Source organism: Notothenia rossii, assembly GCF_949606895.1.
Source record: "Notothenia rossii genome assembly, chromosome: 5".
Lineage (NCBI taxonomy): Eukaryota > Metazoa > Chordata > Actinopteri > Perciformes > Nototheniidae > Notothenia > Notothenia rossii.
The window spans coordinates 9,093,931-9,112,642 of record NC_136903.1 but is presented as its reverse complement, the minus strand read 5'-3'; the positions used below and the strand labels follow the sequence as shown (position 1 = coordinate 9,112,642).

The 18,712-nt window shown below is 40.8% G+C and overlaps 1 protein-coding gene across 1 annotated transcript in view; it reads left to right on the top strand.

Annotated features, from left to right (window-relative positions):
• The first annotated feature begins 901 nt into the window (after positions 1-901).
• cspg4 (chondroitin sulfate proteoglycan 4) overlaps positions 902-18,712 on the top strand; it is a 74,164-nt gene continuing 56,353 nt past the window's right edge. The window contains exon 1 of the mRNA XM_079681096.1: positions 902-1,040. Within this exon, the coding sequence (XP_079537222.1) occupies positions 965-1,040 (76 nt within the window). The 5' untranslated portion in view covers positions 902-964. The remainder of the gene's footprint in view (positions 1,041-18,712) is intronic.

Genomic DNA, 18,712 nt, shown 5'->3' with positions numbered 1-18,712 from the left:
GCAGGATATGATTTTTCCAGAGGTGGGAAGTAGTGGAGTACAAATACTTCGTTACTGTACTTAAGTACATTTTTCCGGTATCAGTACTTTACTCCACTACTTATTTTGACGGTAACACTTTATATTAAGCACTAATTAGAGGTTTATTGAGGAAAAACTCTCAAATGATGTCTTATTACTTGTATAATATGGTCATTTAGAACAAGGCATTAATAAGTGTTTTATAATGACTAATAAAGAGCCAATATACTGCTAATATGCATGTTAATTAACAACTAGTTGATGGTTAATTTGTGTACCTTAATGTAAAGTGTTACCATTGTTACTATTTTTTACTTTTACTTCTTACATTTTTAACACACTTTAGTTTGAATGTGTGTTTGGTGGCGTGATCATTATTCTTTAGAATCATTGCGTGCCTATGGATTTGAACACGATCCGTGTATCCATCATTTCCTGGTCTTCTCTAAAGAAGAGGGACCAATGAAAACGTTGTCATGTTGCCGTTGGTCACCATGGAAACATTCATTAGCTAACAATGAAATTATTGTTCTATTAATATAAAGGGAGGTCAGGTACTCTTTAAAACAGATGTGGGTACTTTTTACTTAAGTACATTTCAATGCCCATACTTCTTTACTTTTACTTGAGTAAAGAAGTTTAGTCAGTACTTCTACTTTTACCAGGTTATTTTTAAACACCAGTATCTGTACTTCTACTTGAGTAAAGGTTGTGTGTACTTTTGCCATCTCTGGATTTTTCCATCTAAAGAAGTCTGTGTGTGTGCTGGAGAGAGAGGGGGGGTTTGTAAGAGGGCGTCTCTCTCATCGTCCCTCCCCAGCCCAGCCCCTTTACATGGAGGAGTATCCTGCAGCAGGTCCCAAAACTGGAAACTCATTCAGTCCCCTTCTGAATGGAGTGTCTTTAACGTGAGAGTGGAGGACTTAACTTTCAGCACGAAAATATGAGAGCCATGCATTCGGTCCTGGTCGGTGCCTTTCTGACCCTGCTGCTCTGCCTCCCCAGCCCCGCTCTAGGAGGTAAGTGCCACTGCAAATCACTCTGTCAGGTTCCTGTTCCCCCCTTCTCCCTTTCTCCCCCTCTGTGAGAGATGCACGCTTCCCCAATGCATAAATCAATGCTTGACACGCTGATGCCTCAAACTTAGTAAATTAACTTCAGAAACTTTCCCTATAACTTGCACCAGTTGAGCAGAAAGTTAGAGAAAACTCTCCATGATGTTTTCTTTATTTCTAGTGCTGTCCAGTCTTTGCACGGTAGTGAAACATTATTTTTTCTTGGAAGAAACTCAATACACAAAGGGGAATATGTGCCTAACCCTGGTCCAAGGTTTGAGACAACGTCTGTCAGTTTTTCATCCAAAGCAGTTTTTTCTTTCTCCGCCTTTCAGCCCTTTGACCTTCTGCGTGTGTCAGAGCTTTTACCTTGAGAATGTTTGCGTTGAATGCATGTTGCCAAAAGCCAGGAGGTAGAGAGGTTGAAACCCTCTGTGCATAGGAGGTGAGCCGAGGTCCCTGCGCCGGCAGCGATGAATGGCTCTTTCAGAGGGAAGTGCACAGTGGCAGGCAGAGCTGCTCCTTATCCACCCAGAGAGGGGAGATGAAAGTGAGAGTGAGAAAGGGGGCTAGTGAGGGAGGCAGTGTGCGTGTTGGAGAGGGGGATGCTGGGAGGCCAAGGCTCATACAATGGACACATATTGCATGAGTACATTCAGCCACAGATGTACCTTTCTCAGTATGACTTGATGCAGGAATTATGCTTCTTAATCTTCGCGAATGTGAGTACAGTTAGTGTTTGGGTGAGGCAGATAGTTGAAACAGCAGCTTTACCAACTCACCTCCGCACAAAATTGTACATATGGCGAATTGGCAGCATCAGCCTTGGACTTAGAGCAGCTGTTGAGCTCATTGTCTTCCTCCAGCTGTCAGAACTTGAAAGTCACACTGCAAATTCCACTCCAATTAAGTCAGAGGCAAACCTCTCCATGAGTGTCTTATTGGCAGCTAAAGTATAGAAGTGTCTCTTGATCTGAACGGGGGAGCATCGCTTTGTTTCAGTGGCACAGAATCAAAGCTCAGCTGGAGAGCTGGATTCACATCGTCGGCACTGTGATCTGTTCACCACGAGCACTGAAAGACTCATCTGCCCTTCTGTTTGCTCATTTATAGATAAACCCCACTGACTGCGTGACGGCGACACCCCCGCTCTAAATAATTTGTTGTACACCGTGCAAACAGTGTCGGCGGTCTGAGTGTGGTCACATTGCTTTTGCTGATGACTCAAAGAAACTTTTTTGCATATTGCAATATTTATGCAAATATACATAGAATAGTTAGCATTATGGCTATGTTGGTGAGATGGTGCAGCACATGTAGTTTCCAAATGTCCAAAATCAACTTTTCCTCCATTTCAAAAAGCAGAATAAAACTGGAAAACCCAGTTACAATTTCTCCTCATCTCAATATGTGCTGGCACAAACCTCGCTGCCTTAGTGTGAACAGTAGACCCACTGACCATGGAGAACTAATTGCTAATGTTGACCAGATGTACCAAGTCTTTGATTAGATTTTGGCCCCCCTTGGCTCGACAAAATGCCTGCCACCAGCTGTGTGGCGGACTCTTCCTCCAACTCTGTCGAAGGCTTACACAGGGATTCATTTCATTCATTTCCCCTGTGTTTACATCTTCAAATGTCACAGGGCATGCGCCACATGATGTGTAGATGCCTGGGTGTTCAAGTCATTGGCACCTTTCTTCTTACAGTCTGCAACCTCGTGAGGAATCAAGCAATTATAATCAAATCATAAACACAGTAAGCCTTCACCTATAATTATATTTTTTCCACAAGTTTTTATTGCAACCTAACACTTTTGCATGCTTTCACACTTTCATGTTTTGCCACATAATACATAATACTTATTCAGTGCCTTCTTTCGTGCCCTACCAGTGGAGAAAACGTATTTCAGTGCTCTTTAGGGGGCCTTCCAGTGGAGAAAACATGATTTAGTCATCTCAATGATGCCTCTCCATTGGAGGAAACACGATCCTGTCACTCTAGGGTGTCCTGCCAGTAGAGAAAGAAAGCTTGAATCAGTGCTTTCTATTAGGGCTGTGCGATTATGGCAAAAATCATAATCACGATTATTTTGGTGAATAACTGATCCATCCATCCATCCATCTTCTCCCGCTTATCGCATCGTATTTGATATCACGATTATTAAATGTGATTATTCATTGACTTTGAAAACATCAATTTATTGAACTTTAAAACAAATTAAAATAATAATTTGAACAGTATCTTTTTAACTGTTCACCCTGAACGTAGAATTCATCTGAAAAACCAATAAATAAAATAAATAATATCAAAATAATAAATACCAATAAACAAGATCAAGAAATATTTGGGAGCGCACTTCAACAAGCTACTAAACATAATATGATAAATAAATTAGATCAAATATGTTGCAGTGCACTGTCACAACCTAGCAAAGCAAAATAATCGTAATTGCGATTAAAATATGATTAATTGCACAGTCCTACTTTCTATGATGCCCTTCCAGTGGAGAAAGCTTGATTTAGCACCTTCTGGTGCCCTCCTAGTTGGGAGAAGTTGATTCAGTGCTCTGTAAGGTGACCTTCCAGTACAGAAAACTTGATTCAGCCATATAGTTTGCCTTCTAGAAAGCATTGTGTGTGCCAGTGCCCCAACACATTGAACCGGTGCTTTTTTCTTCACCCCTTCCTCTCAGACAGCCTATGTCTGCTTCTGAATAACAGGAGACACTAGAGCTTACCAAATAAATACTACACAGTTCTTAGCATGGAATAAGTGGAGGAAATATAAGAACACTAAGGTAAAAGATTAAATGTTTCACCGACCTGCTTGTTTAACCTTCTGGTGATCATTGTCCTCAATTCACCATTGCATCTGTGATTGATTCGAACGTATGTTGCCTACCAAATGTTTCAGTGAGCACCATTTCACCATATGATTGAAAAGGAACATTTTTCCATTAGAACCAAATGTTCCTGTATTCAGCAGCAATGTGACTGGACTTCAAGGGATGCTCACTTTATCACGGTTGAATCTGAAATTGGACATGACATGTTCCTGTTCAGAGTCTTTAAAACTGCCTGCAGCTCTGAATTCCTTCAGCCGCCATCAAGGCTGCTATTTAACTGCCACTTTACCCAGGTTTGGAACAATTGGCAGGATACTTATTTCCAAACCATAAATTGCTATCCAGGACATGCTTTTTGTTGGTTGGCATGGTAATTGAAGTTGTTTTCCTGTTTTGCTATCTGTTGTTTGCCCCACAAAGTTTGCGGTTGTTATGTAAATCTGTTAGAAAGTTCTGTGTTCCTTGGGGAGCCGTGTCAGCCGCCACTCCCCTCTGTTGGTCAAACAGTGTGAAAAGTTAATGAGTTATTTCTCGCCCCATTACCAAGCTTTCTACAAAGCCCCCTGTTTGTTGTTTTTGTTTTGTGTTGTCTTGTTCTCTGGAAATCCATCTATAAAATATGGATTTTCTCAAAAATACGAATATGACCCAACACATGAAGAGAAAAGCAAACCACAGAAATGGAGAGAAAACAAAACACTTCCAACTTTTGGCAGAAATAATGATGTATAAAGCTACCAGATAATGCTAAAAGGGTATTGACTGATTTATCTCAAACCTAATTGAAAAGGCTTATTTTAAATTGTTAAAAAGTGTAAAATAAGTCAAGAATATCTACTCCAAATATTGTCTAACGTGTTTTGTGTGTTGGTGAGTGTTTTAGACATGTCTTGCATCCTGAATGTGTTTGCATTTTCAATTGCAAGGCTTAACGATGGGATTTGCATCCCAAGACTGTATATGAGCCTGCTATCTCCCCTAGAGTATAATGTCGCCATGGTAACAAGAAAAAATAAATATGAAATGTGCCTTGGCTTCGTGAAATGTCTGTACACAAGGCCTCCTTGTGCTCCTTGAGAGTTGGCAGGGAAAATGGTGTGACTACAAGTGTCTGCACAGAAGATTAATAAATTCAATATTGGCATTGGGAAATTGATGAGATTAGAGTTCAGCTGATTGTGCTTGTCCCACAGACACTTGGTGACCCTCTCCTCACCTCTTAGTTTAAACACCACGGAATGTTAGGACAGAGAAAAAATGGGACTTTTGGAGAAAATCCAAACAAGAAAATCAGAGTGTTTATACAAATGCTGAGCAGAATGCGTGGTACCTTGACTGCTTTCTGTCTTTGGAAATACCTAAAAAAGGGCCTAAGAATCCCACCAAAAAATAGTCTCTTTAGAGTCATGAAACATTTCTCAGGAGAGAGTTTTAGATATTAAATTAAATCACTTAGGTGCAAGAACCTCCAACACAGACCTTTACACAAAAAATGAATAATCAGCTGATTGAATGTCACATACCTTTCATGGTCAAAAAGGAGCAAGAAGAAGAACATCTGTATGATGGTATCAGTAAATTCTTTAGTGTTTTTTTGAAAGATCATAAACTTTGGTTGCTCAGCTTTAAAACAACTTCATTTATTTTTAAAACGTGCAATGTACGAGTCATTCTTGTAGTCAGTAAGACATCGTGCTCATTGAGAGCCTCCTCCTGTTGGCGTCATGAAAATGAGGCTCTTACAACTTCTCCGAGCAAGGAAGACAATCAATATTGATAACACTTCTAATATGATATAACCTCCCTTACTTCTGCCTGCCTGGTCGCTATCCTGCCACTTTCAGAGAGAACGTTTCAGTGAGTCATGGTTTATTAACTGTTTTTTGGGGAATCTGGCCCCCGGCAAACATCATTGTGAGAATCTAAAGTTAGCTGTATGAGCAACCTGCCTCACCCCGCTCCTTTCCTCTCTATAACTTCATCTTGTTACCACAGGTAGATTTCTTTATATCTGTCCCTCAGCAACAGGGTGGGCAGCATGTCTGCCCGGTGATTACATCGGCGTTCCAATAATGGAAATGCGAGAGGTTTGACTCTTGTAACAGCAATAACTCCCGTCAAGGTGTCCTTAAACAAGACATTATGCCATAGCTGCCCTTTCACAGCGAGCTGCTGTGTTAAGGTAAGCATGCCAGCTACATTTAAAATGCTAAAGACTGCGTTCATGACCATTTAATCACACATGTACACTACAGCTAGTTAAAGGAACATTCTGGTTAATGTGGTTGTTGTTCGTCATGTTATTATAACCTATTGACAACAGTAACAGCGGAGATTTGAACACAGAGCAATACCAATGGAAAGATCAAAACACGCCATAGAAAGTGGTTGATCAACGTTAAACTTCTAAATCAGTCTTTGGTGGCTGTTTACAAGAGAATGGTTTTTAATATTACTAGTCATCTCTCTCTACTTAACCTGTTAAGCCCCAAGGTCCCCCTCGGCGGGTCCTTTTTTCGACACTGTGTCTCAGGGGATCTTAATATTTAAGAACCTATTAATGTGTTATACCAGATTAATGGGAATAATGTCAGCTAACTTACGATACAAACATTTTTTACCAAAACAAAACACAAGTCTCATAAGAAGCATCTAAATGACCCCTGAGCGAAAAATGCTAACACACTTTGGCACAAAACTCAAGATAAAAGATACTCTTATTACTTATCGTAGCTGCAGATACAATACATCCGATTAAAGCTGAGGTTCCACAGATTATTTAGGTATATGTATCATCACAGTGATCCGAACTCGCGACAGGGGAAGCAAACACAGACATCACAACACGTACCTTAATTTTTAGGTTTGGCTAACCTTAGGGCTAGATGACCAACCAGGCAGCTGCCCCGGGGTCTTCAGACTCCCAGGATTCCCAAAAGATCCAGGTTCATTGTGTGGTTTTTACTTTGTGGTAATGTGATAGTTTGTTAGTAATGCATGCACCCTGAAACCACAATACAATAACTTCTATATTATGTATCCTCAGAGAACTTTTTAAGGGGGACCAAAAAGTTTTTTTAAAAATGGTTTTAATGCCAAGTAAGTAATGCTAAGTATTTAGGTTTGTATTTCAGCTAGAATAACACAACTTGTTTGCTTGATTAAATCCCCACAACGTAATTATGAATCCAAATGAGTCCATACAGAGTAAAAGAGGAATGTGCAGAAATACACCAAAAGTTACCAAGCATGGCATCTGGATTCTAGCTTTATTATAAGATCAAACAAAAAATCCATTCGTCTTCAAGTAATGCATTTGTGTCCAAACCAATATTGTTCAGATCAATCCACGACCTGTCAAGGGCTAGGTGTTGGTGCGTGTGAGACGACTGATCAGGAAAAAAACAGCAGGCCGTTAGAGAGTTCAGCGTGGATGTGGCAATAGCATCAGTCAAATCCGAACTGGAGAAATTCTTAATAGAGAAAAGAGAAAAGTATGAAACTGACAGCTTTTCTTGATTTTGTTTGTACCTTCCAACTGGGGGTAATAGACAAATGGTTCATCAAATCATCTGCAAAGTATTGTTTGAAAGTGCCAGCCCTTTCCAAAACCAATTTCCAACAACAACTTGTTTAATAGCTATATTTACAAAACCGTCTGGTGCATCAGGTTGGGTCCCATCAGCACACCTTCAGCCCAAGGCCCCATAAATTGTTAATCTGGCCCTGCCCACGGGTTTCTTTAAAGCCAGTTCGATCATCTGACCCTTCACGTTTTATCAAGCCTCCCAGATCTTAACAGTTTACTAGAAGAGTCCAATGTTGTAAACTACAAAGGTAAGTATTTGCATTAAATCACAAGAATCGTTTAAAGCAGAAGATTTATTTGATGAAGCTATCCAGTTTTTCTTCACAGGGCTACAGATGTGCCAGAAGCAAAAAACCTTCGAAATAAGAGAGAAACTCTGCCTTCCTTCTGAATGTGTGATTGGCGTTGCTTTCAAATTGACTGAGGGTTGATTGACTCACATAATAGCACAGTTTCTTCTCATTGTGATGCAAGAACAGTCAACAAGAAATGACTTGTCCCTCTCCTTGAGGACTCAATAGTCCCCTGGCAGATGATCTCTCCCACATTGCTCTCTTTGAGGTTGCTGGCTGTCAGCGGCAGGCTGAACGGATTATATTTTAGGGCCCTGATCTGCAGACGGCCCACACACAGACCTCATTTAGCCCTGGGTGTGTACACAAAAGAGTTTCTGTACATAAACACAGCCCCAGATTCTCTGCTTAGGTGGAGGGTCAAAGGCCATCTCATGGTGTGCTCCCATGTTGTTTTAACCCTTTGCATGTCAATCAGATAAGTAAGTGAAAGGGGGTTTCACAGCAATTTAGTGACGAATGATACACTGAAGTTTCAGGTCTGTTACGTCAATTTGGGGATTTCAAATGTTGTTTTTGAACTGTGATTGCCTTGTCGCAGTGCAATCATAGGTAATTTTAAGGACACGGTATTATACAGCAGCAGAAGCATGGGGTTAGAATTGCACGGAAATAGAGGAAAATAGTCAACATTTACATAAGAGGGCTGGAATGTAAAAAAAAAGTGAAATGTCTTGGAAAGTGGCATTCTGACAGAAAGTACTGTCTCCACATGTATTAACACTTTGAGTTTTACGATAACAGGTAGCCAGGTTTTATTAATGTTTTTTTGTGTTGGACCCATTTAACAGAATACAAAAATGTAACAGATGTATTTAGCAGATTTTACAAAGAGTGGACATGTTACAGAAATATGTATGCTTGTAATACTTCTCACAATGATATTTGCTTACCATTTTTATGTTCCAACAGTACCATGCATATTTGTAGCAGGAATGATCTAGCAATCTTCATCTGTATAGTTTAGCGTGTTAGCCTCCTAACATTTGTTAAAAAGCACTTGATCTAAAGTACAGCTGAAGTTTGAGTCCAACAGTGGACAAAGAAAAAGTGATTGGAACAAAAAGTCCTATTAAATGATGTGCCTTTGGCCAAAAGCTTGACATACTCAGAAATCTGGAAAGTTTATTACATTTTGCTCATGATGTTTTTGAGGATAGTGGCTCTTTGTAGCAGGCAACAGGATATAAGATGAGATTAATGTCAATTACTGAACATAATAACAGTTAAAAATCTTAAAATAATAATAAAACAAACAGACAGTGGTGCAGAAGATCGAAGACAAGACCAGATGCATCTAAGGATACGTGTAGGACGACAATGGGGCAGATCTGAAGGAACGTGAGTCTGACCCCGAGTAAAACGGGTTTAAATTCTTCCCCCACTGCAGCAACTAAACTCTGCGTGTTTATTTTCGATAAGAGCTGTTGGGGAGTTTAGTGCCCAAAATGAAAACTCTAGAGAAAATTCTCATCATCACAAAACTGCCAAGTTTTCAATAAGGAGGAATTATGCATGACCAGATGTCTCGATATGAATGTCCTCTATGGTTTTTTCTTTTTAAATTTTTTTTGGGAGAATCTGGTTTATCATCTTCTGTCTGAAAAGAGAGAAATGTGCTATTCTGGCTGCCATTGTTTCTCTTATCCATTGTAAGTAAATTAAAAGGAAAAAACTAAATGTCTTCTCACCCTAGGGCTGTTATGGAATTAACTTACCCCTTATTATCTTTCAAGATCTCCTCTTCCTGTTTATCATGAGTGTTATCGTGGTATTATCACTAGATGTTGTTATCGAACATCATCATATGATATAAGTTAATGCCTAAATCAGATTGAGGAACAATGCTTGCTTTGATGGACGCTCTGCATCGCATGTAGCTCACATGCTCTGATCAGTGGAATCAAACCAATGCGGCCAATGCGGTAACAAAAGGCTGATCAGGCACTGGAAAAGCAGCGTGCAACATGGGAAATGTTTCCAGTGTTGGGCTGACTCATCTGAGACTTGTTAGGAAATGCCTGAGCTTTCCCCTCAGACATCTGGAGAGGGCTTGGTCAGTTAGCAGCGAGCCAAACCTGGAAGCTTTCATCAAATTGTCCCGCCGCTTCTCTTGCCTAATATAGACAAAACAACTGCGGTGAAAGACTGCCAGGGTGCCGCAATTACTGCGAGACCGGTTTGTTATCAGATGTGTTTTATGTTTATTCTCTCAGCAACCCTCAGACTCCAGGGGAATTCTGTTTAGAAAGAAGCATAAGCCACCCACAGCAGGGACTCCAATACATCAAATGAAACAAGGGCAAAAATGGAAAACATCTTTAATATTAATGTTCTATATTGCATTTTACATGTGTTGGGTTATGTTCTACATAGCACTATCCAGCAGGGACATAAGCTCACACGTAAACATGACTCACTTTTTTTAAATATAGAGAAATCCACTGTGAGTGCAGGGACTCCCTCCAGCTCAGACGGTGTATGACTCATGAGCACAAGGCCGCTGTGTTGAATCATGGGACATCTGACTCCAAACTATTCGTTTATTTCTGTAGTTCGAAAACGACTTTTCTCCAAGACTAGGCGAATGAGTTTTAATCTCCTAGATCAGTGGTTCCCAACCTGGGGGGCGCCAAAGATCGCAGGGGGGGCGCCAGGCCTCAGATGATTTGAGGCCAAATATCATATTTAGACTTTTTTATTTTATTTTATTTTTTTACATATAATTGTAACGCAATACATGATTGTCACTAAAAGCCTTGTCTCTACATTACAATAAAATATAAAAAATTATTGATTAATTCATTTGAATAACAATTGAAGTTAGTAGCTATTAAAAGCATAAAAAGACATAAATAGTGCTGCGTACCTGGACTCACATTCAGGTTCAGGTCCGGACTCAATTCCAGAGGTTCAGGTTCAGGTCCGGACTTTTAAGTCTGGACCTGAACCCATGGCTTGTGTCAAGTTGTGTGAGTAACTAAAGTGAACTTATTGTGAGCTAGTTATCAATTGAAAATAAACTCATAATCAACTCAAATTCAAACTCGTCGTGTTACACACCTACTATACAGTATACACTGTAGTGACTACTACTCGACCACGCTGTCCACTATGTCTAAGCCAATCACATCGCTAGCTTCCCTTGACGTCACACAGATCTCGCGAGCAGTTGCGATATTTTGCGAGACTTCGTGAGTTCAGTAATGGCCGCCATATCAGAAGCCGACACGATGTTTTTCGTCTTTTCTCAGCGCAAATTTCTCGATCTATGGAAGGTTTTAGATGGTTTAGAACAAAAAGGAGAATATACGTAAGAGTGCTAGTTTTTTTTCGAGTCCAAGTACCGGTTCCCGACGTTCCGGTTTTAACCGGACTTGAACCAAAACTTTTTACAAGTCCAGTACCAGTTCGGCGTACCGGTACGCAGCACTAGACAGAGTTGCATGATTATTTCTTTAATAGAAATGTTTCTTCTGCCCGTAAAGTTTCCATTTTTAAAACAGAGTCATTGTCCATGCCGGTCTCAGTTGGATTATTTGTCAGTTGTTCTGATCAGATCGGTCTCCTCCATTTTGTAGATTATTTACGACTTTTGAATCCGCATAAACACATCGGCAAAATCCGGCTTACTTTGAGCATGCGTTTTAAACCGTTTAATCCCTTTGTGAATTGTTTCCACTTGCGCCGTCCTTTAATTTCTTCATACAGCGGGAATCCAAATGAATTAATCCTGAGTCCAATAACCATCAAAGTCACTCCAATAGTGCTCCTTAATTATGCTTTCATCCTCCTTTAACAAACTTTGAAACTTGAATTACCGCTGTTGCGCACCCCCCCCCCCAACAGGAGTCATTTGGGGGGGCTCTTGGGAAAAAAGGTTGGGAACCCCTGTCCTAGATAAACCTTTCTACTTGCATTTAGTCAGACATGTTGACACTCTAACCAAGTTGAGCTGGCAAACACTTAAAACATGATGAATAACTTTGCAAAGAAATTGACCTGCATAATCATACTGTCATTTTCTCTCTCAATCAAAACAGAAACAAGAAACCGTCTTGTGGCATCCATTGCTGTGATTACAATCAGATTTTCCTGAAGCTGAATAGTCAGTTAAATCATCCTGTTAAAATGTACATGTTATCAAATGTGGTTGATAGAAATATGCCTTATAACGCAATAAAAAGTCAATTAAACTAGACCGCTAATGCATGCGCAAAGGACCTTCCACTATACGATTACTGGTATTGAAAATCATTGAAAATGGTACACATCTAAACAAAATAAGTAATCGTTTTTAGAACTCTTACGAATCTACACCCAATAGTTTTTATCTCAAATGAGGATACTTTGCAGCTAAAAATGAATTTGCAGATCCCCCTTTCATATTTATCCAAATAGCTAGCCTCCTGCTCTGCCACTTCCACAACATGGCAGCGGGACTCTGCAGATATGAGGGCTACTTTTCACAGCATGCTGACATAAATTCAGATCCGCGCCAACTTCCATCCTGTTCAGAATCTTCATCGGCATCGCAGAGGGATCGTGAAGTGTTCTGAGTAATTTCACGCCAGACGGCCTCATTACAGGCTGGGTTCAGACAGAATCAAGGGGGCCGGGAGCGTGCACAGGACAGTCTGGAATAGCTCGCTCCAGATAAATATAGCCAGACTGGAGAACCAACAAAAGAATAGGTTGCTTCACATGTAGATGACGAAAGAGGGGAAGGGGGGAGGAAAGGGGATCCAGGGTGGGGCATTTCTGGGTGTGTGTGTGTTTTGTCTGTGCTGCGGTTCACACAGATCCCAGTGTTAGGGAGGCCGAGAAAATGTCGTCATCTTGTTAGTTATGAAGGCTTAGAATAACCATCGGAAATGACGTGTCCCATGAAGATTGGTTTGACTGACTGTACGGCCGCCTGCAGTAGCATGAAGCTGAGAACAGCTGCACAGTGGAGCTGAGAGTCACCGCCAAGCCAGAAAACCAAGCCCCTTGTGTAATCATGTGTTGAATCTTTCACACATGGAGTACCAAAACAGATGTTCAAAAGTTCTTGCTAGTATCATGCAATATTCTGAAGTGAGCACAGACTCAGATGATGTACTGTGGGCAACAATTACATGATAACTAAGTGTTTCCTCCTCTTCTAAGATGATATCATGTGCTGTCTCATTGAATATTACATCCATTAGTAATTGAACCCATTAAGAACAGTGTTGGTGGAGAGAAGCAAAACCTAGCCAGTGAAGAACTGATGGGAAACACACTATTGAGGCAGACAGTAGGAAAATATTTGGACATTGTGGGACAGACATTTCCTATCTTTTGATCCTTTTCTGAGCCTAAATTCAAAGGATGATCACAGGCTTGATTGAACAAACAGCGAACATAAACTATCCTACAGAGGAGGAACAAGATTAGGAGTGAAACAAATCTCTGAGCAACTGGCAACAACAGCTGAAGTCAACAATGAGCAGCCAAACCAGAAGAAAAGCAGAAGAAAGGAGTGATGTGTGCATGCTGAAAGCAACCAGTAGTTTGGTGGCCAACTATGCAGTGAGATGTATCATATTGTGCCTGACTGGGCCATGGGAATAGGCTCTGGGGAATTTAAGGATTCGGCGCAGGGAAGCTGACCACGCGTGACCCTGGAGCATCCTGTCACTCTACAGCCAAAAACGCATTCCCAAGCTTCTCTTTTGACAAATCCCGATTGTAAAAGTGATCCCAGAGACAGTGTAGGTGTTTTGAACATTGTTGACTTCGGTGTAGATTTATTGCAATGCTCTTAGACGTTTGGAGCCATTTCCAGAGAGAGAGATTCTATATTTCTTCTTTGCAAACCAATGACACACTTGGACTGTCCAGGTATTCCAATTCGACAGAAATGTGGTCCAACCCTGGTTTAATAACCTCCAGAGGCTGTATGGCTAATTCACAGTGTGAGAGATCATTTTTGCTAGACATAAAGGTACCAATAAGCCTAAGGCGAGTCTAGGGGAAACATTGTACATGCTTGTACATCCTGATTCTCTAACGCAAATTCCTTTAAAGAAAAGGAGCATTCTCCTGGTACTTGTTTACCCTCTTTCCATTTCACGCATAAGCTGTTCTTAGATGTGTAAAAAAGTGAAATGTGTCATATAATCAGAACGCCATTTAGTCAAATTGTATTCAGGGGAATGTCTTGTGGCATCCAATAAAGGACCTAAATACTTTAAAATTATACCTAGGGTGTTAAACTCACATTTAAACTCACTGGCTTCCATCTGTGAAAGTCCATACTCAAAGTCGTAAGACCATGTGCTATTTCCACTTCAGCCAGTGAGTACAGGTGAGAGCTAGGATCCTTTATCAGCATCAGTCTCAAATGAGAGATATAAGTAAAGAATCTGATTTAAGTTATGACTCAATGGAGACATGATGGATGGGAAGGCAAGTTTAAAGAGGGTGGGTCTGAATCTTTACTCGAAGGCTTTGCTACTTTACTGTAGCAGACGGTGAAATAGAAATATCTTATCCCTGGAAAGTGTGTTCCAAACTCTAAAGGCCCTGACACACCAGGCCGTTTTTTGTTAGTCGGACGACGAAGCGTGCCCTGTCGCCCAAACTCAATTTGATGTGTCCCGCACCGTCGGCCGTGACATGCCTTATTTGGCCTTTCAAGGCCGACGGCCAAAGAAATCACACTGATTGGCTATTCAGCTAGCGAATCAGTGCATGAGAAGCGAAACGGTTGCTTGAGAATGTCTTCCACAAGCAACACTCCAATGGCTGATAGCTCCAGCACCGCACGAAACATGTTTTCGATGGACGAGAGTGAAAATGGAACGCACACGCTATTTGTTGTTTGTTCATATCACGGAGTCTGTTCTTCTTCTCTGTCTTCCGGTTGTTCCGGTTGTTGCCTCTTTTGAATGACGAATACACACTACCGCCGCCTGCTGGTAAGGAGAGTTATTGCCACTCACGCATGCGCAGTTCGTACGTGCTCGGCTGAAGTCTTTGCGGTGTGTTCCAGTGCGACACATGGCCAAGACGCAAGAGAACACGGCGTCGGCGAGTTCTCTGGTGACTGCTTGGTGTGTCAGGGCCTTAAGATAGGAATATTTCCCTATTATTAGATGTAATTCCAATTTTTAAAAAAAGTTTTAGAACCACAACGATAAGCTAAACCTGTTGTCTACTTTACAACCAGACATGATCAAACGAGACAGCAGATCACTGTTGAGTGTTGGTGGATGCTAACATCTGATGAAATCTGAATTATGAGAGAGACATTTCTATCTCTGCGTGAGTAAAGATTTGCCTTTGGTAAGTTGTCGTTTTCTGTATCTCGGTGGAAGTCTTAACTCTAGCTTTCTGTTGTTGCAACCTTGCATCATTCAACTGGCAGCTACTTTCGAGAACAAATATTTTCCTGGAATAAACTGGGTTCACTGCCCTGCCAAACAAAACAAGTAAAAAATAGCCAGGATTGCAATTATCCCGGTACTTAGCACGAGAACAATGATTAAAATTGCACACATTCAAGAGTGGGGCTGAATAAAAGATCATTGATTAGTGTGTAATCACGGATGTCCTTATTAGAGGCAGTGCAATCCAAACACAAACAGGACCACTTCAGGCTGCCATTGCTGCTTGTAGCATGAAACAAATTACAGCCTGAGCTTGTTGTAACCTTCCCCTCTCCTCTAATTGGAAACCATCAGCCTCTTTCATAACTGACGGACTTGTTCGAACATACTCTTCTGATCAAATGTCTTCTCAATGTTTCACTATGCCCCTCCCTCACTATAGCACTGCAGAAGACATGACACCTATAGTGTTGTGCTGAAAGATAAATTCCAGCACACATTGAAATAAAAACATTGTTTCGCTGGTGTCTGGAAATGTGAAATAGTGCATTACCGCCAGGGAATGTCCAGCCGTTTTCTGACATCTGTCTCCGTGTGCAGACCAGCATTCCTGAGTGGATTCAGTTTGGGAGCTGATGCTGGGATCAGCTCTGCAGCACTTTCAAGTGGAAATAAAATGTTAAACAGCTGCATAGAAGTGTGAGTTAGGATTTTGATTTTTAGAGTTTGTAGTTTCACACTTGAACTGATGTTTCTGTTTCTGAATGTCAATTACACTGTGTGGATTGGAGGGTGATTCAGATCACCTGTTGGATCCTAATTAATAACTGGAGGCAGCTTGTTGCTTTTTCCTTCTTGGCCAATCAGGGTGTGGCGCGAGAGAGGTAGACAATTGAAAAACCTTATTATGATTAAAGAGGTATTTCTTCATTATTAAGGAGGTATTTTTCTCCAGGTTGATATGTTTTTATTTAAACGTGGTTGGGAACATGTTCTCAGATACCGTGACACTTATTACTACACGTCTTTTTTATTAAACATGTGGATTCTTCTTGGTGGGTTACACGAGGAGTTATCAGATTTACAATTCATTCACAGACTATAATGCTTTCACCATGTCCAAGACCTCTCAGACATCTTTTTAAATTCAAGTCATAAACTACTGCTGGTGATCTCTGTTTGAACTCACTGCTGACTCCTATACGGCTCCACAGTGGGGTCATATGGAAACAAACTCGCTGGCCCAGAAACAGACTGTCTGTGACTCCATCTACAGAAATGGGGGAGTTGGGTCATTTCTCCTGTAATACGCTATTGTACTGGATTTATGAATGAGGCTTTAACTCTAAACATGTGTGTTGTGTTAGACATACTATACTCCTCTTCTTGTCTTGAGCTACAAAAACAGTTTTTAGTAAAAAAGATGGCGCCATTGCATTGTTGAGTGAAATATAGATACATCTGTTCAACCACTGAAACTCAGCCACACCAAAGTCTCCTATAGGCACATGGTAAAGGATTTGAGTGAATGACTGTGAAAACATAGAACACACATTGTGTGAGGACGATGCTGTGGTGGTGCAGAGCTGTACATGTTATTGCCAAATCCAACAGGAGCAGGCCTCCAGCCTCCACCCTGCCTCGCCCTCTCTGTCCACTCTCCTCTTTCTTCACACTTGACAGTCAAAGAAAGTCAAAATATTTGGATGCAGTGACTTCATTGTATATATTTGTATATTATGCTTATATTCAGGGGACATGTCTCCTTGCTTTAATGTTCAAAAAGGTCTTTATTGTTCTCATACTGCCTGTGCTGCAGCACCTCTTTTCCCCCTCTGTCTGAAACCAGAGCCCAGTCTGCTCTGATTGGTTAGCTGGCCGGCTCTGTTGTGATTGGTCAACCGCTTAGAGATGTCCCGCCCCTTAGCCTATCACGTACAATGTGTTGGAGTGTTAGCCAATAGTAGGGCGAGTGTTATAGTGATGTCATTATGTTACGGAAGTAAACAAATGAGTCCAATGGAGGCATTTCATGTACTGTAGGGAAGTGTTTGAGAGAAACTCCCTATGAAGCATAACATAAAGAGAAAGAGAAAACTCTAAAAAGCATAATAGGGCCCCTTTAACTATCAAACTCATGATGGAATAAGATCAGATAACAAAGATGCTTTGACAAAACATTTTGAATTAAAAAAGGTCAGAGTTCATAATGAAGCACGTTTACTCTTTTCTCTCTTGGCTTTTCCCTTCACTCCATCCTACTTTCACAAATGTGTGTTTTTTATGGCCCAATCTAATAAATGTCCACCAAACTAAAAATGTTCTCTGTTTGCAAAACAACAATTTGAAATACACATATAATATAAATGTATCTGTGAACATCCATATTCAATTGTAACAGAGATGTTTTCTGGAAATATTACGTTGGTGTTTTCTATAATTTCGGCTATTTTATATACAGTTGACAACAATTACAAATATGTGTATGACGTTCGCTGGTCACCTCATTTGGCTCTAGGAGTGTGTAGCATGAACCACAGCAGCAGTTTGAACCAAAACACTCGACTATTGTATATCTGTAGTGTTACTCAAATCCAAACAGTTGGCTTTGAAGCAACACAGCTGAGGACGTTGAAAGTGAATCATTCACGCTTTCCATACTGTGCAGCGCTCTGGATGCTTTTCTTCTCCATGGTCCTTATTCTTGGTGAATCAAACGCAAAACATCTGAATGCCAGCTGGATGGCACTGTATGCTGTTGGCAGGATTATCGAGAATCAGTACATTTCAGAACATCATTCATTAGTAGTCAGAATTATATAGGCAACCTTATTTAGCCTGTGGAATTCAATCCGTCAACCTCATTCAAATTCTAATAAACAACTGTGAATATATTCATAACTAAAGGCCAGAACTCATTTACATTAGATTCACAGGATCAGTGTTATGAATTCTGAAGAGCTCCCACATACTGGGTTACACACATGTTTCAAAACCCATTATAATATAACATCCTGACGCTGACATATATACTACGGATGGGAACGATTAATCTTTCTTTGCCTAAGTTGATTACATATGATCAAATGGAATAATTCAATGTATATGACAGTGCCATAGCTAAGTGTGTTAGGTCTAAAGGTGTGTTTTGCTCCGCTCACCGGTCCCTCACAGCGGGCAGAGCTGCAGGTGCTGATCTCTCTCTCGCGTCCGGTTATACTTCACTCTCGTTTGTGTCCAAATCCATCAGATCTAGCTAGTTCTAGCTAATGATATGGCTGCTGCCCCTCCCTACACGCAGATCACGCAGACTCAAACCTCATCTTATGCCCACATTCCAGCTGAGAGGGTCTTCTCTACAGCTGGCCTGATTGTGAATTGCCTCCGCCTCTCACCTGAGTAGACATGCTCATATTCTTAAACAAGAATGAGTATTGAACAGCTGCATTCTGTGCATAGCCCCTGTTACAGGTTGTTGATCTCTGTTGT